The 20,351-nt window shown below is 38.1% G+C and overlaps 1 protein-coding gene across 1 annotated transcript in view; it reads left to right on the top strand.

Annotated features, from left to right (window-relative positions):
• The window catches only part of MLLT10 (MLLT10 histone lysine methyltransferase DOT1L cofactor), a 243,767-nt gene that overhangs the window by 34,708 nt on the left and 188,708 nt on the right, over positions 1 to 20,351 (top strand). The window contains exon 4 of the mRNA XM_065871216.1: positions 16,313 to 16,367. Within this exon, the coding sequence (XP_065727288.1) occupies positions 16,313 to 16,367 (55 nt within the window). The remainder of the gene's footprint in view (positions 1 to 16,312; positions 16,368 to 20,351) is intronic.

Consider the following 20,351-nt stretch of genomic DNA (forward strand, 5'->3'; position numbering starts at 1 on the left):
TATTTGTTTCTTGTCTCCCAGGGATCACTGTCTTTTGTTACATGTCTAAAATCTTCAGTATTATTGTTTCATACATTTTGTTAGGTTTTTATTATTTCATGCAGAAGGGTAAATCTGGTCTCTTTCATTCCATCTTGACTGGAAGTGGTATTATTGTGGTTTTATTTTGTATTTTCATATTGACCAGTGATATTGAACACATTTTAATTTGCTTATTGACCATTCATGTGTTTCTCTTGGGAAGAGTTTGTTTAAAGCTTTAGCCTTTTTCCTTCTTTCTCTCCTTATTTTTTCTTTGTCTGTTTTTTTCTTTCTTTTTTTTTTTTGCATTGCAGAAGGTCCTTATATGTCTTGGATACCAGTCCTCTGTTAGATAAGTGTTTTGTAAGTACTTTCTCCAAGTCTGTTTTTTCCTATTTATTTTCTTAACTGTGCCTTTTGATGAGCAGAAATGTCTAAGTCTGATGAAGTCTAATTTATCAGTTTTTTCTTTTATAGTTATTGCTTACTGTGAGCTAAGACACTTTTGCCTAACCCTGAAGTCATGAAGGTAATTTCCTTTGTTTCCTCTAAAACTTTTTGGTTTTGCTAATTTATATTTAGGTCTGTGATGCATCTCAAATTAAGTTTTATAGGTTTTTTGCATAATTGTTTCTGCACCATTTTATGAAAATGTAACTTTAAAAAATATTTTTTGGCTGCATTGGGTCTTCGTTGCTGCACGTGGGCTTTTCTCTAGTTGCGACGAGTGAGGGCTTCTCTTGTCGCAGAGCACGGGCTCTGGGTGCGCAGGCTTCAGTAGGTGTGGCATGTGGGCTCAGTAGTTGTGGCTCACGGGCTCTAGAGTGCAGGCTCAGTAGTTTTGGTGCATGGGCTTAGTTGCTCTGTGGCAACTAAGAGAAGATCTTTATGAACTGTATTCATAATAATTGTTTGAAAGGACTTGTATACTAATTCTTCTTGTCATTTCAAGATTGACATTTCAAGGTTTGGTTTCTGTTTTATTATGGGGTATAATTTCCTGCTTCTGTATATGTCTTTTTTTTTTTTTGTCTTTTAGTTGTTGTGAATTTTATCTTTTTTTTTTTTTTTTTAAAGGGATCCCACCAGTTGTGGTATCTTCCCAGACCAGGGCTTGAACCCATGACTCCTGCATTGGCAGGCAGATTCTTAACTACTGTGCCACCAGGGAAGCCCTGCACTATTTTATTGAGAAGAGTTTCCTTTCCTCACTGGGTTGCTTTGGTGAAACATTACATGGCTGCAGAAGTCGGTTCGATTTCAGAAATCTTTATTCTGTTACACTGATCTGTTTGTCTGTCCTTATATCATTACCAAACTTTTGATTATTTGTCACTTTATAGAAAGTCTTGAAATCAGATTTGCAAGTCCTTCAGTGTTTTTCATCTTTTTCAAGATTGCTTTGCTAAGTCCTTAGCACTTCCATAAAAAGTTTGATATTTGCTTTTGCATTTCTCTGAAAGGCTGATGGGATTATGATTGCAATTGCTTTGAATCTGTAGATCAATTTGAGGAGAATTGACATGTTGACAATGTTAGATATTCCTGTTCATTAGTATGGCATATCTCTCCATTTATTTAGGTCATCTTTGTGTTTTCCTGAGCAGTGTTTTGTAGTTTTCAGCCTTTGGTTTTGCATGTCTTTTGTTTTTAAAGTTATTTTTATTTAGAAATATTTCATGTTATTTGATATTATTGGAGGGAGTATTTTAAAGAATTCAATTTTTAGTTATTCTTAGTATATGGAAATAGAATTGACTTACGTTTATTGATTTGTGTCTTAACAACCTTAACTCACGTTGGTTCTATGAGTTTTTTTGGTAGACAATTTAATTCGATTTTTCTAATAGTGATCACGTTATAAAGCTTTTTACCTCTTTCCAATTTGTATTTTTATTTTCTTCCCTTATCACATGCACTTAGGTCTTGGTCCCATTCTTTGGGGGAAAGCATTCAGTTTTATGCCATTAATTATGTGAGCTGTAGACTTTTATTGATGATCATTCTCAGGTTGTTTTAAAATACAGGTTTTATTATTGCTTAAGTATGGCAGGGAAGGCTAACAGATCAGGAGATGATTGCCATTGAAAAGGTAATTCGTTATACTCACAGATTCCCCAGAGGAGGGCGGGTATACCACAGCCTAGGAAGACACATGGGGAAGCACCCTAATTAGGATGCGGCAGGTGTGAACGGGGTGGGGGTGGGGGGAAAGTAAAGGCAAGCGCCTTTATTTTGGTTTCTGTGGGAAGAAATAGTCAAGGACTCGTAATCAGGTTTAGGATTGTCTAGTTTGAATAATATCAAGGGCTTTGGGGTATGGGGCCTGCCCCTAGTTGTCTGGTACCTGGCCCTGGGGTGATTAGGGCAGGGGAATATAGTAGCCAGTGTAAAATAGATAGAGATGGTTGGGGGTATGAGCTTTGAGTTGGTTGGTTTGCATATGAAAGCAAGCTGGGGAGTTGTTTGCTATCTCCAGGAATTAGCTAGCCTTGGGAGGGACAGCCCTCCAGGGTCAGCAAGGCCTCCAAGTATCAAAAATACAGAATGAAAAGGTATGATTAACAGGTTGAGTAGGATCTCTTCTCTTCCTAGTTTTGTGACAGTTTATGACATGAGTGGATGTTGTTTTGTCAAATGCCTTTTCTGCATGTTTCGAGGTGATTATGTGATGTTTTTGCAGAATTAATATTTTCATATGTTATATCCTTGTATTCCTGGGATAAACTCTGCTTGGTCATTGTGTATTATTCTTTTTTTGTATTGCAGTATTTACATTGCTAGTATTATTATTAAATATTTTTGCATCTGTGTACTTCAGAGATGTTAGTCTGTAATTTTTTTTGTAGTTTCTTTTTAGGTTTTGGTAGTATTGCTATATTCATTAGTATTTTTTGTGCTGAACTTAGAAAATGATTTCAGAAGTAGTCTGTTTTCTAGAAGTGTTTGTGTGAGATTGATTCTGTTTTCTCCTTGGTGTTTGATGGAATTTACCAGTGAAAAAATCTGAGCCTAGAGTTGTATTTTGGGGAAGGATTTTTTTTTTTTTGCGGTACACGGGCCTCTTACTGCTGCGGCCTGTCCCGTTGCAGAGCACAGGCTCCGGACATGCAGGCCCAGCGGCCATGGCTCACAGGCCCAGTCGCTCTGTAGCATGTGGGATACTCCCAGACCGGGGCATGAACCCGTGTCCCCTGCATCGGCAGGCGGACTCTCAACCACTGCGCCACCAGGGAAGCCCTTGGGGAAGGATTTTGATGATGGATTCAACTTAAGGGCTCTTCAAATTTTGTTTCATCTTGTCAATTTTGGTAAATTGTATTTTTCAAGGCATTTTTCCATTTCATCTAAGTTGTTGAATTGGTTAGTGTAAAGTTAATAATCTTTGGTTTTTTAGTATCTGTGGGTTCTATAGTGATAATTCCTCCTTTATTCCTGATATTGGTAATTTTTGTGTATGTTTTAAATTAGTTTAGCTAGAAGTGTATCAACTTTATTTTTCCAAAGGACAGTCTTTGATTTTAAATTTTCTTTAGAGTTTCTATCTCATCTTTTTCTACTCTTTACTATTTACTTTCTTCTTCTCACTTTGGGTTTAGTTTGCACCTTTGTAGATTCTTTAGGTGAAATCTTAGGTTATTAATTAATTTTATAGCTTTTCCCCCTAGCATGGTCAGGGAACATACTTTGTAAGATTTCTTTCTTTCCTTATTTTTTTAATTTTATTTTTGGCTGCGTTGGTCTTGGCTGCTGCTCGTGGGCTTTGTTGAGGTGCACGGGCTTCTCATTGCAGTGGCTTCTCTTGTTGTGGAGCACGGGCTCTAGGCCCGTGGGTTTCAGTAGTTGCAGCATGCGAGCTCAGTATTTGTGGCTTGTCTCTAGAGCGCATGCTCAGTAGTTGTGGCGCACGGGCTCAGTTGCTGCATGGCATGTGGGATCTTCCCAGACTAGGGCTGGAACCCGTGGCCCCTGTATTGCAGGCGGATTCTTAACCACTGCACCACCAGGGAAGTTGCCTTCGTATGATTTCATTCCTTTTAATTCATTGTGTCTTATTTTGTGGTGAATGTACCATAGTCACCTGAAAGGAATGGACATTTCATATAGATGGAGTCATACACTGTGTGGTGACTTTGTGTGAGTGGCTTTTTGCTTTTAGCAAAATGTTTTTAAGGTTCACTCATGTTTTAGCATGTATTAGAACTTTATTCCTTTTTTTTGTTGAATAACATTCCATTGTCCGGATCTGGCACATTTTATTTGTTCACTCAGTTGATTGGCATTTAGATTTTATCTATATTTTAGCTATTCTGAATAATGCTGTTTTGAACATTTCCATACATGTTTTTTGTGTAGATGTATGGTTTCATTTCTTTTGGGTGTGGAATTTTTGACGCATGTGGTAACTGTGTTTAACTTTTTGAGGAACTGCCGAAGCAGCCACACCATTTTAAACTCCCATCAGCGATATATGAGGGTTCTGATTTCTCCACATTCTTGCTAACAGGATTTGTTAATCTTTTGATTTTAGCCATCCTCGTGGTATCTCATTGTGGTGTTGATTTGTATTTCCTTTTTTCTTTTTTATAAATTTATTTATTTTAATTATTTCCTTTTGGCTGCATTGGGTCTTTGTTGCTGCACATGTGCTTTCTCTAGTTGTGGCGAGTGGGGGCTACTCTTCGTTGCGGTGCACGGGCTTCTCATCACAGTGGCTTCTCTTGTTGTGGAGCACGGGCTCTAGGCACACGGGCTTCAGTAGTTGTGGCACATGGGCTCAGTAGTTGTGGTTCATAGGCTCTAGAGTGCAGGCTCAGCAGTTGTGGCACACGGGCCTAGTTGCTCTGCAGCATGTGGGATCTTCCCGGACCAGGGCTCGAACCTGTGTCTCCTGCATTGGCAGGTGGATTCTTAATCACTGCACCACCAGGGAAGCCTGATTTGTATTTCTTTAATGAATGTTAGACATCTTTTCACAGGCTTGTTTTGGTCATTTATGTGTTTTCTTTGGAGAAATGGCTATTCAGATCCTTGCCCCAGTATTTAATTAGGATATTTATCTTTTTTTTTTTTTTAAGGTTTTATTTATTTATTTTTGGCCATGCCTTGCAGCATGTGGGATCTTAGTTCCGCAACCAGGGATCAAACTCGAGCCCCCTGCAGTGGAAGCATGGGGTCTTAACCACTGAACCACTAGGGAAGTCCCTATATATCTTTTTATTATTGAGTTATAGAGCTCTTTATATTTTCTGGGTATAAGTCCCTTATCAGATATATATCTTGTAAGTATTTTATTCTATGGGGTTTTTTACTTGATGGTATCATTTGCAGAACAAAAGGTTTTAGGTTTGGAAAATTCCAATTTATCTATTATTTCTCTTGTTGCCTCTGTTTTTGGTGTTGTATCTAAGAAACCATTATCCAACCCTGAGTCATGAAGAATTTACTCCAGTTTCATTCTAAGAGTTTTATAGTGTTAGCTCTTACATTTAAGTATATGATCCATTTTGAGTTACTTTTATATATCATATGCATAAGGGGTCCAACTTAATTTTTTGCATGTAGAGAATTTTTAATGTACCAGTTTTATAGAGCTATTTCTGTTTGCATTAGTTTCTTAGTGTTTCTCTAGCAATTTCAGTATATTTCCTTACCTTTTTTACAGTCTATTTAGCGTACCCACTTATAGTTAATATTGTATCACTTCTTGTAAAGTGTAGAAATCTTGTAACTGTAGAGATTCTTTTACATCACATCACCTCTGTCCATTGTTACTTATGCTATTGTCTATTGTCATATATATTAGAGCTACATATATTATAAACGCCATAAGACAGTATTACAATTTTTGTTTTCAATAATTATATGTATTTTTAAGAATTTTAGAACTAAAAGTCTTTTATATTGGGTTGGCCAAAAAGTTTTTTTGGGTTTTTCCATAAGCTCTTATGAAAAAACCCAAACGAACTTTTTGGCCAACGCAATATTTACCCAGATATTTACCATTTATGGTGTTCTTCTTTGCCTCCTGAAGATTTGTGTTTTTCATCTAGTACCATTTCCCTTTATTCCGAAGAATTTCTTGTAGCCTTTATTGTAGTCTATATCACCTGGTGATGAATTCTGTTTGCTCTTTCTTACCTAAAAACGTCTGTTTCACCTTCATTTTGAAGGATATATTAGTTAGATACAGAATTCTGGATTGACAGTTCTTTTTCTTCAAGCACTTTAGAGATGTTTGTTTTACTGTTTTGACTTCCATAGTTTATGATGAGAGATCAGCTATTAATTCAATCACTGTTTCCCTGTCTTTGGTGTGTCCTTTTCTTTTGACTGCCTCTTGAAGACTTTTGTTTGCTTTTCATGAAGCAGTTTTGCTTGTTTGGGATTCACTGTGCTTCTGGAATCCATATTTGTCTTCAAATAGAGGAAATTTTCATCCATTATTTTTTCAAAATTTTCTTTACTGCCATATTCTCATATTCATATTCTCTCCCTCACCTCCTCCTCCTCTTCCAGGCCTTCAATTATACATGGTGGCTTCTTGATACTGTTCAATAGGTCCCTGAAGCTCTGTTCATTTTTTTTTTTACCATTTTCTCTTTTTCAGATAGATCCTATCTATTGATGTAGCTTCAAGCTCACTGACCCTTTCCTTTGTCATCTTGATTCTGTTGTTAAGCCCATCCAATGAATTTTTCACTTCATGTATTATATTTTTAAGTTTAAGAATTTTTATTTAGTTCTTTTTTGTTTTTAAAGATTTATTTTCTTTATTTTTGGCTGCATCGGGTCTTATTTGCAGCATGCAGGATCTTTGTTGAGGCATGTGGGATCTTTTGTTGCAGCGCGTGGGCTTCTCTCTAGTCGTGGCCTGTGGGTTTTCTCTTCTCTAGTTGTGTCACGCAGGCTCCAGGGCATGGGGGCTCTGTAGTTGTCATGAGTGGGTTCCAGAGCACATGGGCTCTGTAGTTTGCGGCACGCAGACTCTAGTTGAGGCGTGTGAGCTCAGTGATTGTGGTGCGCAGGCTAAGTTGCCCCACGGCATGTGGGATCTTAGTTCCCCGACCAGGGATCGAACCTGCATCCGCTGTATTGGAAGGCGGATTCTTTAACACTGGACCATCAGGGAATTCCCTATTTAGTTCTTTCCTTTTCTTTTCGTTTTAATATTTATTGACTGATTGCTGCGTTGGGTCTTTGTTGCTGCGCATGGGCTTTCTCTAGTTGTGGCAAGCGGGGGCTGCTCTTCGTTGTGGTGCACAGGCTTCTCATCACGGTGGCTTCTCTTGTTGCAGAGCACGTGCTCTAGGTGTGTGGGCTTCAGTAACTGTGGCATGCAGGCTCGGTAGTTGTGGCTCATGGGCTCTAGAGCGCAGGCTCAGTAGTTGTGGCGCACTGGCCCAGTTGCTCCGCAGCATGTGGGATCTTCCCGGCCCAGGGCTCAAACCCATGTCCCCTGCATTGGCAGGTGGATTCTTAACCACTGTGCCACCAGGGTAGTCCACTCAGCAATGTTTGAAGTAGAAATTCACTTTATGATGGATTTTAAAATATTTGGTAGTTTTCAGTTTATTGCAGTTTTTATCTCTGTTAGCATTAGATGATTTCATCTTTGGCCATCAGGAGCCTCTTTAGGTTGGACCATAGGTCCTTTTCACATGACTAAAGCAGTCTTTTATAGCTTCCTTGCTATTTGATAGAATGAGGTATTCAGGGCATACTTGACCTAGACCTGGAATCATCCACTTCTTTCAGTAGTTCTGGTTCCTTTGGGAAATGCTGTTTGGAGACCCCAGCCTGGGTGCTCTGGGTGCTTATTTCTACTCTGGTAGTCATGAGTCTTTCTAAAACACAAGAAAAAATAGGTTAATTAATATGTATTTTTATGTTTTGCCTAAAAGAAGAAGTAATGATGGTAAATGTTTTATCCTACACATACTTTTTTTTTTTAAAGAAGATGTTGGGGGTAGGAGTTTATTAATTAATTAATTATTGCTGTGTTGGGTCTTCGTTTCTGTGCGAGGGCTTTCTCTAGTTGTGGCAAGCGGGGGCCACTCTTCATCGTGGTGCGTGGGCCTCTCACTGTCGCGGCCTTTCTTGTTGCGGAGCGCAAGCTCCAGATGTGCAGGCTCAGTAGTTGTGGCTCACGGGCCTAGTTGCTCCATGACATATGGGATCCTCCCAGACCAGGGCTCGAACCCGTGTCCCCTGCATTAGCAGACAGAGTCTCAACCACTGCACCACCAGGGAAGCCCCTCCCTACACATACTTTTTTAATGCCACAATTACATCTTTTATATAATATGAGGAAGATCAAACTTAAAGCTTGAATTTATTCTTCTTATTTAGCCTATACTATTTTTAAAAAAATAATTATTATCTTGTTGCTTTCTGTAATACAGTGATGTTCGAAGTCTGAGTAAACCAGTATAGATGAATGGCTTGTTTTTTTTTTTTTTTTTTGCGGTACGCAGGCTCAGCGGCCATGGCTCACGGGCCCAGCCGCTCCACGGCATGTGGGATCTTCCCAGACCAGGGCACGAACCCGTGTCCCCTGCATCGGCAGGTGGACTCTCAACCACTGTGCCACCGGGGAAGCCCTCAATGGCTTGTTAATAGCCACAGCCTCCTAAAAGTCATTATTTTGGGTGAACTTGATTTAGTGAAGTATACTGAGTTTTATATTTTGGAAAATAATCTAAAGTAAAGTAGGAAAAGTATTTGGAAATTGATGCCTGTGTTATAAAGATGGAAAGTAGTTGCATGCTTTCTTAGTATACTACGTGATGTAAAAAAGAAGGAACCACCTTATATAACTTCTGCTTGTTTGGACCGTTTCAATTAAAACGTTTTTCCCCCCTTTGTTAAAATGTGAGATCTTGGAATCCAAAAAATAAAACAAATGAATGTATATAACAAAACAGAGGGACTTTCCTGGTAGTCCAGTGGCTAAGACTCCGCACTCCCAGTGCACGGGGCCTGGTTTGATCCCTAGTCAGGGAATTAGAAGTCACATGCCACAACTAAAGATCCCGCATGCCTCAGTGAAGATCCTGCGACCCGATGCAGCCAAATAAATAGTAAAATAATATAGAAACAAACAAAACAGACTCACAGATACCAAGAACAAGCAAGTGTTTACCAGTGGGGAAGGAAGGAGCAGGGGAGGGGCAAGGCAGGGGATTAAGAGATATAAACTACTATGTATAAAATAGAAAAAAAAAAGTAAGATCTTCAATGTGTGTTTTTTTTTTTTTTGTCTCCTTATAATCTGTGTACTCTCTTACAGGATTTACTTGTGCATTTTAACAGTACCTCTCACTTATTAAATAAGAATGCATCTGTGGAACTTTAATAGTAACATGTACAGCTGCAGCCTGCCCTGTGAAACTTTTCAGGTTGGATTAGTTTACTGTAGGGTCTGGAATCTCTATTGTCCAGAACCTGATACTTTTTTCCTGAGCTTAGGGTATAGCCTCTAATTATAACTTAAACCTTCTTTGTCTGTAGTTATTTCTTTCTCTCAAGTCTTCTATATATCTATTTTTACCTTTAGTAAAAGACTAAAGGTAAAGACATAGTAATAGTATTTTACTTATTAGCATGTAGTTCTCTTTTAGAATTTTCTTCTCTGCATTTTATAACTCATTTAAAATCTTTGTGAATATAGCATTAGTTCCCTCATTGTTATACAGTTGGACTTATAATAAAAACTTTATAGTCATAAACAGTGATATAAAATATTTCTGTACACGTCTTTTCATGTCTTGAAATTAAAGTGTGTAAGTGATATGAAGATGACACAGTACTTAATAATTGCCATTTCTATCATATTTCCTTTGGCTCTGTAGAAGTGAAGTAATTGAATCAGTATTTTTCTTTTTTTATAATGAATGATACTATTGTCTTTATTGTAAATTTCATATAGTGCATTGATTCTCACAGAATGCTTTCATTGATTTAAAAAATATTTTTAAAAATTTATTTATTTGGCTGCATCAGGACTTAGTTGTGGCACGCGAGATCTTTGTTGTGGTGCGCGGGCTTCTCTCTAGTTGTGGCGTGCAGGCTTCTTTCTAGTTGTGGTGTGTAAGCTCCAGAGTGCGTGGGCTCAGTAGTTGTGGCGCATGGGCTTAGTTGCCCGTGACATGTGGGATCTTAGTTCCTTGACCAGGGATCGAACCCGCGTCCTCTGCATTGGAAGGCGGATTCTTAACCACTGGACCATCAAGGAACTCCTATTTGTAGACTTTTTAATGATGGCCATTCTGACCAGTGTGAGGTGATACCTCATTGTTGTTTTGATTTGTATTTCTCTAATAATTAGCGATATTGAGCATCTTTTCATGTGCCTGTTGGCCATCTGCATTTCCTCTTTGGAAAAATGTTCAGTTCTTCTGCCCCCCTTTTTTAAAAAAAATTAATTCATTTATTTTTGGCTGCATTGGGTCTTTGTTGCTGTGCGTGAGCTTTTTCTAGTTGTGGCGAGCGGGAGCAACTCTTCATTGCGGTGTGCGGGCTTCTCAGTGTGGTGGCTTCTCTTGTTGCGGAGCACAGGTTGTAGGCATGTGGGCTTCAGTAGTTGTGGCATGTGGGCTTGGTAGTTGTGGTTCGTGGACTCTAGAGCGCAGGCCCAGTAGTTGTGGCGCACGGGCTTAGTTGCTCCGCGGCATGTGGGATCTTCTGGGACCAGGGCTCGAACCCATGTCCGCTGCATTGGCAGGCAGATTCCTATCCACTGTGCCACCAGGGAAGTCCCCTTCTGCCCATTTTTCAGTTGGGCAGTTTTTTGATGTTGAGTTGCATGAGCTGTTTATATATGTTGGGTATTAACTCCTTATCAGTCACATCGTTTGCAAATATTTCTCCCATTCATTCAACCTCCCATTCAGCAGGTTGTCTTTTGTTTTGTCTATGGTTTCCTTTGATGTGCAAAAGCTTTTAAGTTAATTAGGTCTTATTTGTTTATTTTTGCTTTTGTTTCCTTTGATTTAGGACACAGATTAAAAAAAACTGGTGTGATTTATGTCAAAGAACGTTCTGCCTGTTTTACTCTAGGAATTTTATAGTATCTTGCCTTAAATTTAGGTCTTTAATCCATTTTGAGTTTATTTTTGTATATGGTGTTGGAGAATGTTCTAATTTTATTCTTTTATATGTAGCTGTCCCGCGTTACCACCACCTTTTGTTGAAGAGACTGTCTTTTCTCCATTGTGTATTCTTGCCTCCTTTGTCATAGATTGACTATAGGTATGTGGGTTTATTTCTGGGCTCTTTATTCTGTTCCATTGACCTATGTGTCTTTTTTTTTTGCCGGTACCATACTGTTTTGTAGCTTTGTAGTACAGTCTGAAGTCAGGGAGTGGGATTCCTCCAGCTCTGTTCTTCTTTCTCAAGATTGTTTTGTCTATTCAGGGTCTTTTATGTTTCCATAGAAATTAAAAAATCATCTGTTCTAGTTCTGTGAAAAATGCCATTACTCATTTGGTAGGGATTTCATTGAGCTTGTAGATTGCCTTGGGTAGTATGGTCATTTTAACAATATTAATTCTTCAATCCAAGAACATCTTTCCATCTGATTGGGTCATCTTCAGTTTCTTTCATCAGTGTCTTATAGTTTTCTGAGTACAGGTCTTTTACCTCCTAGGTATTTTATTCTTTTTGATGCAGTGGTAAATGGGGTTGTTTCCTTAATTTCTCTTTTTGATAGTTTGTTGTTAGTGTATAGAAATGTAACAGATTTCTGTATATTAGTTTATTTTTGGCTGCATTGGGTCTTTATTGCTGTGCGTGGGCTTTCTCTAGTTACGGCTAGTGGGGGCTACTCTTTGTTGTGGTGAGCAGGCTTCTCATTGCGGTGGCTTCTCTTGTTGCAGAGCACAGGCTCTAGGTGAGCAGGCTTCAGTAGTCGTGGCATGCAAGCTCAGTAGTTGTGGCTCACGGGCTCTAGGGCGCAGGCTCAGTAGTTGTGGCATACAGGCTCAGTAGTTGTGGCACATGGGCTTAGTTGCTCCGTGGCATGTGGGATCTTCCCGGACCGGGACTCGAACCCTTGTCGCCTGCATTGGCAAGTGGATTCTTAACCACTACGCCACCAGGGAAGTCCTGTATATTAGTTTTGTTCCCTGCAACTTTACTGAATTTCATTGATGGGCTCTAGTAGTTTTCTGGTAACGTCTTCAGGATTTTCTATGTGGAGTATCATGCCATCTTCAAACAGTGACATTTTTACTTTTTCTTTTCTAATTTGCATTCCTTTTCTTTCTTTTTTTGTTTTTTTCTTTGATTGCTGTGGTTAGAACTTAGAAAACAATGTTGAATAATGAAATTGGGCATCCTTATTTTATTCCTGATCTTAGAGGAAATGTTTTCAGCTTTTAATCATTGAGTATGATGTTAGCTGTGGGTTTTTCATATATGGCCTTTATTATGTTGAGGTAGGTTTCCTCTCTGCTCACTTTCTGGGGAGTATAAATGGACGTTGAACTTTATCAAAAGCTTTTTCTCCATATATTGAGATGATCGTATGATTTTTATTCTTCAATTTGTTAATGTGTTATATAACACATTGATTAATTTGCAGACATTGAAAAACCCTTGCATCCCTTGGATAAATACCACTTGATCATGGTGTATAATTCTTTTAATGTATTGTTGGATATGGTTTGCTACTATTTTGTTGAGGATTTTTGTATCTATGTTCATCAGTGATAATGGCCTGCAATTTTTTTTTTTTTTTTGGTGATATCTTTGTGTGGTTTTGGTATCAGGGTGATGGTGGCCTCATAGAATGACTTTGGAAGTGTTCCTTCCTCTGCTGTTTTTTGGAATAGTTTAAGAAGGATAGGTGTTAACTCTTCTTTAAATATTCGAATGTTTGGTAGAATTCACCTGTGAAGCCATCTGGGCCTAGACTTTTGTTTGTTGGGAGCTTTTATTTTTTATGTATTTTAACTTTTTTGTTTTGGCTGCACTGCATAGCTTGCGGGATCTTAGTTCCCTGACCAGGGATTGAACCCGGGCCCTCAGCAGTGAAAGTGCAGAGTCCTCACCACTGGACTGCCAGGGAATTCCCTGTTGGGAGTTTTTAAGTTACTGATTCAATTTCAGTACTTGATCTGTTCATATTTTCTACTTCTTCCTGCTTCAGTCTTGGGAGACTGTACCTTTCTAAGAATTTGTCCATCTCTTCTAGATTTTCCATTTTAATTGTGTATAGTTGCTAGTAGTAGTAGTAGTTTATGATGCTTTGTATTTCTGTCCTGTCAGTTGTAACTTCCTTTTCATTTCTCATTTTATTGATTTGAGCCCTCTCCCTTTTTTCTTTTTAATTTTTTTTGGCCACACGCCACAGCATGTGGAAATTCCCTGAACAGGGATTGAACCTCTGCCCCCTGCAGTGGAGGTCTTAACCACTGGACCACCAGGGAAGTCCTCCCTTTTTTTCTTGATGAGTTTGGCTAAAGGTTTATCACTTGTTTATCTTTTCAAAGAACCAGCTTAGTTTTATTGATCTTTTCTATTGTTTTTTCTATTTCTATTTCATTTATTTTTGCTCTGATCCTTATGATTTCTTTCTTTCTACTAATGTTGGGTTTTGTTTGTTCTTTTTTCTCTAGTTGCTTTAGATGTAAAGTTAGGTTGTTTATTTGAGATTTTTTTGTTTCCTGAGGTACAAGCTAGTATTGCTGCAAACTTCCCTTTTTTGCAACTGCTTTTGCTGCATCCCATACGTTTTGTATCATCCTGTGTTTTTTTTTTTTTCTTTTTTGACCACATCACTTGGCTTGCGGGATCTCAGTTCCTTGTCCATGGATTGAACCTGGGCCATGACAATGAAAGCCCGGAATCCTAACCACTAGGCCACCAGGGAACTCGCTGGATCATCATGTTTTTGTTTTCATTTGTCTCTTGGTATTCTTTGATTTTCTCTTTTGATTTCGCTAGTGAGCCATTGGTTGTTTAGTGGCGTATTGTTTAGCCTCCACGTGTTTGTGTTTTTCATAGTTTTTTTCTTGTAGCTGATTTCTAATCATAGTGTTGTAGAAGATGCTTGATATGATTTCAGTTTTCTTAAAATTTACTGAGGCTTGTTTTGTGGCCTAGTATGTACACGATCTATCCTGGAGAATGTTGCATGTGCGCTTGAAAAGAATGTGTATTCTTCTTTCTGATGGAGTGCTCATATATATAGATATACATATCTATATATATCAATTAAGTGCATCTGCTTTAATGTGTCACTTTAGGCCAGTGTTTACTTAGTGCTTTTCTGTCTGGATGATCTGGCCATTGATGTAAGTGGGGAATTACAGTCCCTTACCATTATTTTATTCCTGTCAATTTCTCATTTTATGTTCATTAGTATTTGCCTTGTATATTTAGGTGTTTGTATGTTGGGTACGTATACTTTTACAATTGTTATATCCTCTTTTTGGACTGATCCCATGGTCATTATGTAGTGTTCTTTGTCTCTCATAACAGTCTTTATTTTAAAGTCTGTTTTGTTTGATACCGGTATTGCTGCTCCAGCTTTCTTTTGATTTTTCCATTTGCATGGAATACCTTTTCTGTCCCCTCACTTTGAGTATTTGTGTGTCTCTAGATCTGAAGTGAGTCTGTTGTAGGCAGCATATATGTGGGTCTTGTTTCTGTATCTATTCAGGCAGCCCATGTCTTTTGGTTGGAGCATTTAGTCCATTTACATTTAAGGTAATTATTGATATGTATGTTCTTATTGCCATTTTGTTGTTTTGGATTTGTTTTTGTAGGTCTTTTTTTCCCATTCTTCTTCTTCTGTTGTTTTCTTCTCATGATTTGATGACTATCTTTTGGGTTATGGTTGGATTTCTTTTCCTTTTTTATGTGTATATTTATCATAGATTTCTGGCTTGCAGTTACCATGAGGATTTGGTATACAGTCTATATATATATATGGGATTGTTTTAAGTTGCTGATCTCTTAATTTCAAATGCATTCAAAAAACCCTGCATCTGTATTCTCCTCCCCTCATGATTACTGTTTTTTCTTAAAAAATTAATTTATTGTTGGCTGCATTGGGTCTTCATTGCTGCGTGCAGGCTTTCTCTCTAGTTGTGGCGAGTGGGGGCTACTCTTCGTTGCAGTGTGCGGGCTTCTCATTGCGGTGGCTCCTCTTGTTGCGGAGCATGGGCTCTAGGCACACGGGCTTCAGTAGTTGTGGCTTGCAGGCTCTAGAGTGCAAGGTCAGTAGTTGTGGCACACGGGCTTAGTTGCTCTGCGGCATGTGGGATCTTCCTGGACCAGGGCTTGAACCCGTGTCCCCTGCATTGGCGGATGGATTCTTATCCACTGCACCACCAGGGAAGCCCATGATTACTGTTTCTGATATCATAGTTTACATCTAATTGTTTTGTGTATCCCTTAACTGCTTATTGTGGATATAGATGATTTTTAGTACTTTTGTCTTTTAACCCCCCTACCAGCTTATTGCGTGCTTATTCACTATTTTATTTTAATTTCTTGCTCATATTTTACTGTGTAACTCATTTATATTACTATATTATATGCTTCAAACCTCTTTGGAGAGTAAGATAGGGTACAAATAATAGGTATCATATATGGTTTCTAGGAATGTAGTCTTCACAGTAAGGCAGTGCCACTGAAACTATTATTTTTACAATTATTTCAGTCCTCTTGTCAGTAGTGAAAAGAAATGGCAATACTGGCTTGGTGTTTATTTCTGGTTTTAAATTGTGGGAGTGGTAGAGAGGGATCCATAATAATTCTGAGTATCATTGGGCTGTGAATAAAAAGAGTAACTAGAATAATTAGAGCAGTTCTTTTCTTCCAAAGGCAGGTAAGCACATGTGAGATCATGCTTTCCTACTTGAATCAAAATTCTGAATTTGAGTTTGGCTCTTTATTTCAGGAGAAACCAGATCCAACTGAGTATGTAATAATCCTGGTTGATTCTACTCAGAAAGCAAAGGAGTAGAGGCACAGGTTAAAAACTGTGCCCCAATCCTATGTTGAGAGAATCTTCATTTTTATTAATATAACATTAGAAAAAAAATTGTGGCAGGAATTTAAATGTTCAGTAAAATTACTTTTAAAAAGTTGTTGTCTGGTACTCTGAGGAAGACCAAATGTCAAGGAGAATTACTTTGTGAGGATCTTTCTGATACACTCTTGGTGGCAACTAGTACAAATGCCACTACCATATTTTTAATAGTTTTCAAGTTACAGGGAAGATGTTATACTTTGGTAATCTGAAAAATCTCTTTGTTTCCCCCCCTCCTTTTAATAGAGATGTGAACTGTGTCCTCATAAGGATGGAGCTTTAAAAAGAACAGATAATGGCGGTAAGTACAGAGAATTCTGAGAAAAATTTTCTTGAACACTGGAGTGCAGATGTATTTTAAAATATCTGGTAATTCATATTATATCAAAGTGTTTGCTGCTCAAATATTTTTAACAGTACTGGATGTAATTTTTAATTTTTAAAAATTGAAACAGCTTTTCTACTTTCTGGACAAACTTAATTTTTGTTTTGTTTTGGTGCAGAATGATCCAGATACTTCTAATTAAAATCTTGATTTTTTTTTTTTTTAAATGGATACAGTTTCTTATTATTACTGTTGGGAAAATAAGCCACTTTATTTTTTCTTCGTTAGAGATAAAAATCTGTTTTATATTCTTTTCCTCCTGTTTTGTGTATTGCTAGACGAATGATGTTTCTAATGCATGTTAATTTTAACACCCTGTGGATCCTTGTTGCTTGAATATAAACAAACATTGACTTTTCTTAAATTTTGGTGTGCTTTCATAAGACCCCTTTTGTATTTCTAATTTTCATTTCCATTTTTATTTTATTATTATTTTTTAAATAAATAAATACATTTATTTATTTATGGCTGTGTTGGGTCTTCGTTTCTGTGCGAGGGCTTTCTCTAGTGGCAAGCGGGGGCCCCTCTTCATCGCGGTGTGCAGGCCTCTCACTGTCGCGGCCTCTCGTTGTGGAGCACAGGCTCCAGACATGCAGGCTCAGTAGTTGTGGCTCACGGGCCCAGTTGCTCCGCGGCATGAGGGATCTTCCCAGACCAGGGCTCGAACCTGTGTCCCCTGCATTGGCAGGCAGATTCTCAACCACTGTGCCACCAGGGAAGCCCCATTTCCGTTTTTAGTTACCTTTCTTAGAGAAATCCATGTTTCTTTATAGCTCAGTACCATTCTTAAATGTGTAGACATCAATTTATTAGACTGTGGCATTTTATGAAAATTAAGTAACTGATGGAGAAACTCAAAATAGTAGAGATAAAGCTAGTACTATTAGTATATGCTTCCATTTTGGGAAGCCAGCACTAAAGTATTTTTGGCATAGAATAGTTTCATGGCATGAGTAAATAAACGGGGAAAATACGGTGTTTTTGACTAGCACTATATACATATATATAAATATTTAAATCTGATGTTTAGACTATAAGTCACATTATCCAAAATTTTAAATATTAAAAATCCTCGCTCCTACTCCTGTACACCATTATCTGCACAGTTTCTCAGTACAGTTTCTGCCACCAGCATAGTTGCTGTTACTACTTTTTTGGATACACAAATAAATATAAATATGAGGAAACAAAAATTTTCTGCAATTTTATACAAATGGATGAATATTATATATACTCTCTTGCATCTTAAATTTTCCTGAACAGTTTATCTATTATCAGTATAGCGCTTTCTTTATTATCATATGTTATATAATCAGCTGCCTGTTTCTAATCTTTTGCTTTTATGACTAATGCTTGTATATATATATATGTCATTTTGCTTCTGTGCAAAGACATCTGTAGGTTTTTATTAATTGCCAACAGTGGAACTGTTGGGTCAGAGAGATTTTACAATCAATTTTGGTAGATATTCCCAAATTATTCTCTTTAGTGGTGGTACCAGTTTGTGTTCCCAGCAGCACACATCTTTCGCAATCCAGTAGATGAAAGTTGGTGTCTCAAACCATGCATTTTGCATTTCTCTTATTATGAGTGAATCTGAGCATCTTTTCATGTTTTTAAGAGCAATTCAACTGGTATTGTCCCATATGTGATCTGTTCTTTTTCTGTTTGGTTGTTGATTTTTTCCTTTTTGATTTGTTGGAGCTTTCATAGGAGTACCTCATATATTAGGCTTTTGTGATGAGTTGGACTAGTTTTGGCCCTGTTGTTGACCTTGCTCATGTGGCTTTTTCTCATGCAGAAAATTTTGATTTTTATTTAGTTGAATTTCTTAATCTTGTCTTTCTTGGTTTCTGTGTTTTGAACCATTAGTTAAGGCTTTCCCTACTTCAAAGTTATAAAGGAATTCTTTCATGTTTTTCCTTAAGCTTTTTTTTTTTCTTGGCCACAATGCGTGGCATATAGGATTGTTTGCCGACCAGCGAGTGAACCTGTGCCCCCTGCAGTGGAAATGCAGAGTTGTAACCACTGGATCACCAGGGAACTCCCTCCTCTAATATATATATATATATATATATATATATATATATATATATTTTTTTTTTTTTTTTTTTAGTAAATTTACTTATTTTATTTATTTATTTTTGGCTACGTTGGGTCTTCGTTGCGTGTGGGCTTTCTCTAGTTGTGGCGAGCAGGGGCTACTCTTCGTTGCGGTGCGTGTGCTTCTCGTTGTGGTGGCTTCTCTTGTTGTGGAGCAGGAACTCTAGGAGTGCGGGCTTCAGTAGTTGTGGCACAGAGGCTCAGTAGTTGTGGCTTGCAGGCTCTAGAGTGCAGGCTCAGTAGTTGCGGCACACGGGCTTAGTTGCTCTGCGGCATGTGGGATCTTCTTGGACCAGGGCTCGAATCTGTGTCCCCCTGCATTGGCAGGCGGATTCTTAACCACTGTGCCACCAGGGAAGCCCCTCCCTCCTTTAGCATTTTTATAGTTTCTTTCTTTCTTTTCTTTTTTTTTAACAGTTAATCTTTGATACATTTGGAATGTATGCAGCAAATACAATGTGAGGTATGGTTCCAACTTAATTTTTTCCTAGATGCTAAAATGCTACCATTTGTTCCATCACCATTTATTGAACAGTTCATTTTTTCATATTGATTTGCAATGCCATCTTTGTTATAGTCTAAATTTGATGTGTATTTAAAAAATTCTGACTAAATTGTGTTCCAAAATTATTTTGGAGCCTGGAATGCATTTTATTTTAGAAATGCCAATTGTATTTCCAGACTAGTTAGCAAAACCTCACAATGTACCTGATGTATATGGTATCAGTGATGCTGTTCTTTAATGTCTAATACCCATTTTTCATACCAGAAAATATGTTCCAAATTTTAGTTTTGTTTTTCTGGTGATCAGGATTAGGAATTTTTCAATTTAACTGTTACTTTTCTTCAATGTCAATCACTCCATAGTTCTCAGTTGTTGAAGGTAAGTGTTTTAACATAGATCGGTGTGTAAAAAGTGGGTTATTATAGGCAAAGGGAGAAGTAAATGACAAAAGACACAGGTATATCAGGGATTTGCATTGTAGAGTTTGAATAGTAGGCCTTCTGAGAGGTGGAGCTGATGGTATAGGCAAGATTTTCTTTCTTTTCCCTTTCCCCTGCTCATCCTTTTCCTTCCTTGCTTCCTCCCCTCCCCTTGCCTTGGCTTGCCTTCCCTCCCTCCTTCCCCACCTTCCCCCTCCCTCTTTCTTCCGGCCCCTGCTCCACCCTTTCATACTAAGGACTTGATCCTGTTGATTATGGGGAGCCACTGAAACTGAGGAATAACATATGAGTTTTCTGTTTTAGAAAGATCACTCTGACAGCGTTGTGGTAAATGGATTGGAAGGATTTGAGACCAGACCAACTATAAAAAAGAAAGGCAGAGCTGGATCATAAGTGCATTTAACATACTTAAAACCAGCTATATGGCCTAGCGGGTGGGGGGAGATAGAAAAAAAATAAATTATGGAGGTAATTCAGTCTGCCATTTTACTCACTGAGCTCTAGGCAAACCTATATGGAAATCCCTTGTGAATTATTGTAAAGCTTTCCCAACCATCGCTGACAAAGACATGAAGTATACTATTATTGAGGGGGCCAGGCAAGAGGTGGTGTCGGCTTACTTATATTCTTGAAGAGGAAGTTTTAAAATGAGTTGAGGATCGTTGATAGATACTATCTGACAGCACAGTTAGAAGAACTTGAATAAAGCAGTGTTGTGTATTCAAAATGATGTACGTGTCATGCACTTTCTCTATTGGGATTTGAAGGGGTTTTTCAAGGATAGTTTTGATTATACCTACTGTTTTGGGTTTTGTACTCTGATGTTAGAATCTACACTCCACAGAGGTAAGA

Source organism: Phocoena phocoena, chromosome 2 (assembly GCF_963924675.1).
Source record: "Phocoena phocoena chromosome 2, mPhoPho1.1, whole genome shotgun sequence".
NCBI lineage: Eukaryota > Metazoa > Chordata > Mammalia > Artiodactyla > Phocoenidae > Phocoena > Phocoena phocoena.